The 9,834-nt window shown below is 41.0% G+C and overlaps 1 protein-coding gene across 2 annotated transcripts; it reads left to right on the plus strand.

Moving 5' to 3' along the window:
* The first annotated feature begins 348 nt into the window (after nt 1-348).
* On the plus strand, nt 349-8,599 carry LOC103648171 (armadillo repeat-containing protein 8-like). Of its 2 annotated transcripts, none has more exons than NM_001301574.2 (8): nt 349-837; nt 3,844-4,563; nt 4,769-4,864; nt 4,941-5,024; nt 6,748-6,982; nt 7,062-7,222; nt 7,499-7,780; nt 7,918-8,599. In NM_001301574.2, exons 1-8 carry the CDS (start codon nt 409-411, stop codon nt 7,975-7,977), a joined length of 2,067 nt encoding a protein of 688 aa, NP_001288503.2. In that variant the 5' UTR covers nt 349-408; the 3' UTR covers nt 7,978-8,599. The 2 variants fall into 2 exon arrangements, with proteins under 2 accessions (NP_001288503.2, XP_020403578.1); XM_020547989.3 differs by lacking the exon at nt 349-837 and adding an exon at nt 1,849-2,056 and having other exon boundaries at nt 7,918-8,418.
* Nucleotides 8,600-9,834: the final 1,235 nt, after the last annotated feature.

Genomic DNA, 9,834 nt, shown 5'->3' on the forward strand with positions numbered 1-9,834 from the left:
TATATGTTGCTCATGTAAAGGACAAGTGTAGAACAAAAAAGTCTCGACTTATAATGAGTTGGTTTCCCAGTGTTCTGTAATCTTTCAGTTGGTTTGACCATGGTTGAAGAAATCTGATACTGCTACCGAGACATGAGAGACTATGCACGAGGTATGCAAATTAACAAGACTCATACAAGCGAGGAACAGTGTGCTGATGGGTACACATGTAACGCATGCTCAGGTCATAACATGTTTGGCTTCCGAGCAAACTTTCTCCGGAGCCCCAAGGAAATATACGATTCGATCAAATATGTGTCGATGCTCATCCCAGCGTACTCCCGTTGCAACGCACGGGCACAGACCTAGTTATTACATAAAAACACCTCTCGGCCACCTCCACCGCACCCCGCCCCGACTCCTACCCAGATGCCGGCCACGGCCAGCGGCGGCGCGCGGCCGGAGGAGGTGTCGCCCGCACCATCGGCGTCGGCGTCTGCGTCGAGCTGCATGGGGACGAGGGCGGAGGAGCTGACGGCGAGGCTGGCGGCCGCGGGGCCCTCCCCGGGCGCCGGTGCCGGCGGAGAGGAGGTGGAGCACGAGCGCGTCCGCGCGCTGCGCGAGATCAAGAACCAGATCATCGGAAACCGGACCAAGAAGCTGCTCTACCTCCGCCTGGGCGCCGTGCCCGCAGTCGTGGCGGCGTTGGCGGATCCCGGAGCCTCGCCGGCGGCGCTCGTGCAGGCGGCGGCCGCGGCGGGGAGCTTCGCGTGCGGCGTCGAAGACTGCGCGCGCGCCGTGCTGGCCGCCGGCGCTGTGGGGTACCTCACTCGGCTCCTCGCTCACCCCGACGAGAAGGTAGGGTCTGCCCGCCCTCCCGCCTCCACTTGCTCGTTGCGTGTGTCTGCGGGAATCCGATTGGTTTTGGTAATAGGAACGTGAGTTTCTTGCTTAATTGGGAAAAAAGATCTGTTGCGCCCAACAGAGTTGACGGAAACTAGCAGCAACAACTGCTTGGCTTCTTTCCTGTTGTAGATTTTGGGATACCTTAAGTTATGCTCCGAATCTTGAGCCTGAACTGGGTGCAAATGGTGTCCGTTCATCATTTATACGACAAACTATTGATTGGATCGGTGAAGGAGTTTGACCTTACTTTCTGCAATTGGGAATTTGGGACGAGGCGTGTGGCAACTACATTCCATTTGCTGTTAACATGTTCTGTAGTGCAAGGGTTTTGATCTAGTCAAAAATCTGAAATAGATTGGGGCAAATTTGATGGCAAATAACTACGGATTGGTTGAAAAGAAGTAAACAACTTTGCATTTGGGAATTATGATGGGTGGTTTGTGCTTAAAGCCCTGGAACGAGGGAAATTATTTGAGCTAAACTTTTGGAGAATATGTTGGTTTAACTAAGGTGAGAGCTAACTGTGGTGGTTGTCGTTTCCTTTTCTCTTCTTTTCCGTGCCTGTTTCTTTTATGTATTCTCATCTTTTGGTTGAACTAGTATAATTATTGTTTATTTGTGCTTGAAATCAGAAGAGTTTGATAGCGGGTCAATGATTAGGTTTGGTGATGGTAGGGAGGATGTGCTGGAAAGTCTGTCTTTTTTTATGTTGGATTCCTGTAGAGGTCGTCTATATTCATTTATTAAAATTTTCTCCCTCTTTTGAACACAATCTAAAGAATATTTGGTAAATTGCTTCTGTTAGTTATGGTAAAACTGGAGCTCATGATTTATGCCCTGTTTATTTCCCTCCTAGATTATATAAGTTGGATTATGGTGGAAGGGTAGGAGGATAAAATATCACTTTGGGATCACAAATAAGCTACACAATGCTAAAGTGATATTTTACCCTCCTAACCTTCCACCATAATACAACTTATATAATCTAGGAGGAAAACAAAACACCCTTATTCTTGAGCTTGTTGTATTTGGAAAGCTAGGAATGCCTGCATATTTGATGAAGCCTCTCCTAGTGTTCCTGATGTTGTTCAAAGCATAAAGGATAGCATAAAGGATGAGGCTGAAATCTGGTGCAGGGCTGGTGCCAAGGGACTTGCTGCCATCTGGCCGGGTTAGTGTAGGGTGTGGGGTCCTTACCCTTTTTCTTTCTATAATGTGTGTTTGCTAGTGTGTGTGTTCTTGCCCTCCTAGGTTTTTGTACTTTGGTTCTCTCCTTAATATAATGATTTAATATAATGATGCACAACTCTCCTGCACGTCCGAGAAAAAAAACTTGTATGGTTTTTGATGTCAGAGTATTCAGTCCAGGATTGCAGTTCGAAAACCCCACATGCATTAGTCAGAATTTTGCATCCCAAAAATTTCAATCAATGTATAATCACTCACATGATCTATAAACTGGTGTTGCAATTGATATATGATCTTGAATGAAATTTTGCAAATGAACTAAACTAACTGTTTATTTTGGTGAATTCTGTTGCCCATTATTCTACTATGAGGCCAAAGGTCCCTTGTGGCACAGAATGGCTAAAGAAAAAACTAGATGAAATGATTACTTTGGTATATCTCTATTGTCACATCTCAACATCCATAGCCTAGTGGTTAAGGGCTTCCGAGTAGCACCTCCAAGTCCTGGGTTCAATCCCCCTTGGGGGCAGATTTTCAGGTTTGATTAAAAAAATCCCCTTGCTGTGCCCCATCCGCTCTCGGGTTACGATGTCCTTTGCGCCACCCTCCGGTTGGGCCGTTACAGAGTGGACGGTTGACGTCGTCCCGTTAGTGATGGGGGGCAGGGTTTGGGGATTTTCACGGCCGGGACCATTGTTTCGGTCTCTTCTTAATATAATACCGGGAGGGCGGTCTTTCCCTCCCCGGTCGAGTTTATAACTACCACTTTCAACCTTTCTCTTCTTAATATAATACCGGGAGGGCGGTCTTTCCCTCCCCGGTCGAGTTTATAACTACCACTTTCAACCTTAATTATATAGGGCAGGCCCAGTGCCAGAGGCTCCCACATGAGTGGGGCTTGGGGAAGGGATAAATCGTGGCAAGCCTTTCCTCTGCAAATGTAGAGAGGCCGCTTCACAACCCGCGACCTGGTGAGTCCGTGAGACAACTTTCACCATTGCACCCGGCCTGCCCTTTTGACTTAACTATATAAAGATTCTTATAAAAGGATAGTCATGCCCGCTTATCTGACATAATGATTTGGCAGCTGTTGGCTTTCCCCCTTTTTCTAGTTTATTGTTATGGGACATGGTAATTTCTGATATTTATATCTGAAAATGATTCTTGTGAATATTCATTCAGGATATAAACATGTCTCTATTCAGCCAATTTTGCTAATGCCTTTACCTGCTACATTGTGATCAACTGGCTTTTGTCTGATTGTCTTACTTCACAATTCTCTTTCAGAAAATGTAACTAATTATGACAGAAAAACTTCAAAAATCTTCATTACGTTTCATTACTAAGTAATCACTGCTATCTCTTTGAAAATTTAAGTTTTCATTATTTCTGAAGTTCAACAAATTATATTTTTTTTGTAAGCTGTAGCACATGTACAATTGTAAGAAGTGGAACCCAAGAAAACCTTCTTTGTTGAACACGTTTTTGTGTTGTGCTTAGGAGCCAATTCTGGTTAATGATTATGCATATTGTTTTGTACTCCATCCGTTCCAAAATAGTATTCATTTTAGCTCTTGATATTTATGTCTATATTCAACTAGATGATGATGAATGTAGACACATATATAGAACATATACACCAACTATTGTATGAATCTACTACAAAGGAAAATGAATTTTATTTTGGTATAGAGGGAGTATGATTTATTGATATGGTTGTAGATAATGCTGCTGCATATATTTTATTTAATGTTGTATTCTTGATTACAGGTTGTGGATGCAAGTGCACGTGCTCTTAGAATGATATATCAATCAAGATTAGCTCCAAAGTTTGATGTTAATAGGGGGAAAAACATGAATTTTGTTCTTTCTCTTTTGGACAGTGAGAATGAGAATGTCACAGAGCTGGCTGCTGCTATTATATCTCACTCTTGTAAGAGTAGTGCAGAACAATTGGCACTATGCAGTGCTGGAGTTCCACAAAAACTTGTTAGCCTTTTTGGAGGTTCTGTGAATCTACGGGATGCTTGTTTAGGTTCTGTCACTGTAGTCGTTCAGAATAACCAAGATGTTGCTTCCAGATTTGTAACAACGGTTCATGGAAAATGTTTTCGTTCAGTAGTTGGGTTAATACATGATCGGAATCCAAGCACAAGACTACTTGCTTGCCGATGCTTGATTGCACTTGGGCATGCTTCTCCTGGCCATTTTCAGGACAAACAGATTAAGACCAAGTTGATTATGGTTTTACTTGAGCTAATCGAAGAACCTGGTCACATCGGAGATGAAGCTCCCTTGGCATTAACCACCATGATTAAAGATAGCTTCGAACTGCAGAAACAAGCTCTTGCAACGAACGCAGTTGAGAAGCTCAGCAACCATCTGCTAGCGAAACCATTGGAGACAAGGCAAGCAGTGGCCATATTGCTTGCGTTATCTGAACTTTGCTCAAAACTTGAAGAGTCAAGATCTCAAATGATGTCAGATGAGGTATGTGATGCGTGAAGTTCCAAAGTTGTAAATTCTAGTTCAGCTGTAGAGCCCTCCTGTTATTGTTATTTGTTAATTTCAGTTACATCGGTAATTCAATCAACTGTCTCAATGTCAGCTCCCAACATTTAAGTTTTTAGTAGTGGATGCATACGGTTTTCATTGACAAATAACTTATGACTATTAACATAATATCTTGAAATAGGTATCAACCTTACTCCTTGATGCATTGAAACATGATTGGGCTGATATCCGCGTTGCAGCATGTTCGTGTCTGAAGAATATCTCCAGGTCACCAAAGGTAAGATATACACATCTTTCTATCTTGACTTTTGTTGTTTGTCCCAGATGATTCAATTGATGTATTTATTCTCCAGGTACTTAGTGGAGGTCGATTATCCTGCGATACAGTTATTGGTCCTCTAGTCCAGCTTTTAAACGACTCGTGTACTTCGGTCCAGGTAACGCTAACCCTGCAAAATCTACATTGACATTTTCCTGAGTTAGTGTTTTGTTTTCTCGAAGGTGCAGTGCAGGTGCTTCCAAGTACATTTTCTTCTTTCAGTGGTCTAGTTAAATTGTGAACATGTTAGATTCTAAGAGGAAATAAAGTTTCAGTGCATGGTATGACAACTTATAAAAAAAAACTCGGCCGGGAGGGAAAGACTGCCCTCCCGGTATTATATTAAGAAGAGACCGAAACATGGTCCCGGCCGAGAAACCCCTTGAACCTTGGCCCTCTATCACTAACGGGCCGATCAACTGCTCACTCTGCGATGGCCCAGCCGGAGGGTGGCGGTGGCGCGCAGGATATCGATCCCCAAGAGCGGGCGGGGCACATCGAGGAGATTTTTTAAGCAAGCCCGAAATTCGCCCAGAGGGGATCAAACCTAGGACCTGGAGATGCTACTCGGAAGCCTTAACCATTATGCTAGGCAGCTAGAAGCCATTTCGCGGCATGGCAACTTATGTCTTTGCCCACCCATCATGTATCATGTTAGCTGGCCTCCTGAATTTAAAATTACATGGCAGCTTACTCAAATGTGGCAGTTTTACCTACACATTTTTTTTGGAATTCAGTTTCTATAAACTGCCCTACAGAATTTATAGCTTTGTTGTTTGCATCAACATATAGTTGCACAAAAAGACCTAAAAGCTAGCAGGTGGACTTGTACCACTGCTAGGGTTTTGTTATTGGAGCAACCTTGCTACAGAAACAATGCTGAATGGAGTACCCCCTCCCGGATTTCAAGGTATAGGTTGTATTAGAATGTAGAGAAGTCAACATTATTAATTTGACCTAAAATTTTATGAAACTATATACATGTTTAGGGTATTAAAGTTATTTAGTTGGATTCATATTTCACATATCTTTCAATATGATTTGGTTTTATAGAAATCCATAATATCTTATAAGTGATGTGGCTAGTTGGCTCATTGGCTGGGAATGGAAGGGCAGATGGTGTAGTCGCCCTCACAAGGAGGCTCTGGGTAGGCTCTTTAGATGGAGTTAAGTTTAAAACCCTGACTGAACTGAAACAACTCCTGAACAAACTCTATCCTTTTTCCTGTGACGGTCATATGTTTTCCAGATGAATGTGTCACCAACAATAAGAGATTGGTCAAAATATATCTTGGAAGAATTTTGCAAATCCTAAGAAACAGAGGGAGTATTAATTGGGCAACTAGCTAGTGAGGCATCTGACGTTAGGTCGTTTAGACATTAGGATTTGATTAGAATCTATATACCAATGTACAATAGCAAAGTAATGATTCGAAAGCTAGCAGGTATACTTCTTTAGTTGGCTACTGGTAGCTTGAGCACCGTTTCGTTGTTTTATGAGTGGAGGAACCTTTTTGGTACTATGGTGTGCTAAATTTGGTGTTGATTAGGCACTTAGCTGTATTTTCAGACATCAGTAATCAAGCCTTATGTCATTATCTTATCAGCGCAAAGTTGTACAACAATAATTGAAAGCTAGTGCCAAACTCTCTTTTGGTCTGCACCCTGACTACCAATTCTCAGATTTATTGTTTCAGCAACCCTTGTCATTGAAAGTTACTAAAGTCAGTATCGATTTGGCAATTAGCTGGACTTTGAAACATGGATATTTAGGTCTTTAATCCATTATGACTCAGTAGAAGTTTCCTAATTTATTTCTCATTGATTTGTTCTTGTCACAGGTTGCTGCCCTTGGTGCCATTTGCAATATTGCCATTAATTTGACACCCAGGAAATCAGTTCTTCTTAACTCTGGGGTCGTCTCACATCTTGTTCATTTGTCAAAGTCCATGGATCCAATTTTGAGGCTAAAATCTGTATGGGCTCTCAGGAATATTATGTTTCTTCTTAGTCCTAAGGATAAAGACTTCATTGTTAAGGAGTTGACCTTATCTACTCTTTCAAGCCTCATATGCGGTAAGTCTAATGCCTAAATATGATTACAAGGGAACTGCCATACTATTATGTTGACTGCTAATTGTGAAATGTCATACAGATTCTGAACATTTTGTTCAAGAACAAACCCTGGCACTTGTGCGCAATCTTGTTGATGGATATGTGGACTCTGCTAATTTTGTCATTGGTGAAGATGGAATAATTATGAATGCTATTGCAAGACAACTGAACAATGCGTCTGCCCCGGGAGTATTCGTTCAGGTCAGTTTTCTTCAAAAGCATAGTCTATTTATTTATTTATTTATTTAATTTTGAAGTTCTGTAATATAAACCTATATCAATTCATGTGCATCTTTTAATTTTGGAGGGACAGCAGGACATGAGAGGATAGAAACATCTATTGTAGTGAACTGCATAGTTTTTATCCCATTCTTTGATATTTTGGACATACGTGCTTCTCCATGACTTAACATTTTTATAGAAGAATTCAAAAACCATTGTCGGCAAGTCACAGATCTTGCTGTTCCCTCTCTTCAGGGTATGTATGTGCTTGCAAACATTGCGGCTGGAAACGAATTGAACAAGGAAGCTGTGATGAATGTTCTTCTGCCTCACAGAGCAGATCGCATCAAACCATTGTTTGCGGTGAACTTTCTGCAAAGCAAGGATAAACAATTGCGAGTTGCCACGCTGTGGTGCCTTCTGAACTTGATTTACCCAAAATGTGAAGCCTCATCTGGTAGGGCTGTCAGACTGCAAAATGCTGGAGTGATCCAACAAGTGAAAAACATGATAAACGACCACTGCTTGGATTGCAAGGTACTCCTCTCCCCTTGAACACTTTGATCCTATGATAATTAGCATCGTTTAGTATCTAGTCTGTCCTAATTGGCAGTTCTCACAACTGATTTCGCTGCGTGATAAACCTAATGCACAACTTTGAATCTCATCTTCAGCTTAGAGCACGTATGGTGCTTCAACACTGCGTGAACAATGCGGATGATTGTTTCATGTGAGCAACCAGTATTTCATCTTGGCAACCAAAGTTTATGGAACCATATTCAGATCAGGAAAGAGGAAACCAGTGTGCTTCAGATCTAATATATTCCCTGAACAGTGGAACATGAGCACCTGCAGGAAGCTTTGGCTGGTCTCTACAGGTCTTCAAGAGCACATTTTCGCACCATGATAACCTGACAACCGGTATCTGTTGTGCATGTTGTCCATTACCTTGTTGCGACCGTGCTGTCTGGAGAACTTGAGCTGCCTGCTCGCCCACTGAAAGGCTCTGGGCGCTAGATCCAGAAATCCCATTTTTCACAGTGCCTGCCGAACCTGGTGCATATTTTTGCGATGTTGACTACTTGAGTATATAATTGAGGGACTGCTGTTGCTGTTGTCGGTGTTGTACAAAAAATTATATTTCTGATCCAATAAGGCCCGTTTTTCATGCACTATGGGTTATACGTTGTCCATGAATTCCCATGTTTCGCTGAAAATAAAGAAGACGCACGTTTCTATGCATGTTCTGAGTTGGAGATCAAAGTTTACGCCTATTATTTCGTACTGTTTGCGGTTAACTGTTCTTGGGTCCATTGTGACGTCAAGCCAACTACATAAAAATTTGTCGCTTAAACGAAATATAAGGTCTGTTTGTTTCGGCTTTTTTCTAACTAACTTTTCTAGGATTTGACCTGGAAAGAATTTAAATATTGCGGGGATTATGTGTGGAGAAAGATAAAGACATTCATAAGGTTTAGGATCTAGAAAATAGCGGATTTCTACTGTTACGACAACTCGATCGACTATATGTTCACATTGATTTCGATAGTTTTTACCAAAGCGATTTTCGCAAAAGCAGCCTAAAAAAGGTAGGTGTTTAGAATCCGTAGCAGCTTCTTGCGGTCGGATGCTAAAAAAAAAAAATAAAACAAACATGCCATAGATAAGTTATACATAAACATATCATATTTTTTCTTAATTATCAAGACAAAGGTAATTATAGATAAAAAAACTTGATCGATGCATACATACATACTGACTTTCATTATCTTTTTGTTTGTGTGAACCTGTGTGATCTAGGGTCTGTTTGGTTTGTGGCTAAATATGCCACACTTTGTTTAAGGTTAGTCGTCCGAATTGAATAACTAACCTTAGACAGAAAAGTTAGGCAAAATATGACAACTTAGGTAGTGAACCAAACATGCCTCTAATATATCAAGGTTTCACCGGTGGACTTTCTAGAAGTCGTTCTCTTTTATCTATAGCATTTTCTATTTTTGGGAGCTTTTTCTGATCTTTACATGAGCTCTAAATATTTTATTTATGTTCATCATTACCAAAATGTTTGTGTTTTTTTTGAAATTTTGTGAGGCTTTGGCATAATTTTCAGGCTTCATATACGATTTTAGTTTTTAGAATTATTTTAATTTTAACAATAATTAATTCTAAAAATAATAAATTATATTGTATTTCTACTAACTCAAAACCCTATCAATATATATTATCGTGTTTTACAAGACACGCTTGTTCTACTACGACTCTTTTATGTGGCTACTGCTTCTCTCTCGAGATCTAAAAAGTTCGTATGGTGTTGAATTCCGGTGAATAATCTCTTTGAGGGTTTGTTTGGGAGAAATATATCATAGGGGATTAGAGGGACTAAAATCCTTTTGCTATTTAAGATTTTAGCTCCTCCAATCTTTTTGATCATCTTTCTTCAAACAAATCATGATATGGATCATCTCTAGTGAAATTGAAGAGCATCATGACATACATATTGTCCAGGTCTTTGTCTCAATGGTCTCAGATTTGCAAAGGCTTTCTATGTTCTCCATAGTCCATAGGTCTTTTTCCTTTCTAGTTTAGATCAC

Source organism: Zea mays, chromosome 2, assembly GCF_902167145.1.
Source record: "Zea mays cultivar B73 chromosome 2, Zm-B73-REFERENCE-NAM-5.0, whole genome shotgun sequence".
NCBI classification, from domain to species: domain Eukaryota; kingdom Viridiplantae; phylum Streptophyta; class Magnoliopsida; order Poales; family Poaceae; genus Zea; species Zea mays.

Bases quoted from the DNA above. Each gene is read 5' to 3' on its own strand.
- LOC103648171 (NM_001301574.2), top strand. From the start codon at position 409: ATGCCGGCCACGGCCAGCGGCGGCGCGCGGCCGGAGGAGGTGTCGCCC. The intron at 838-3,843 runs GTAGGGTCTGCC...TCTTGATTACAG, and splicing joins TCGCTCACCCCGACGAGAAG to GTTGTGGATGCAAGTGCACG. The intron at 4,865-4,940 runs GTAAGATATACA...TTTATTCTCCAG, and splicing joins ATATCTCCAGGTCACCAAAG to GTACTTAGTGGAGGTCGATT.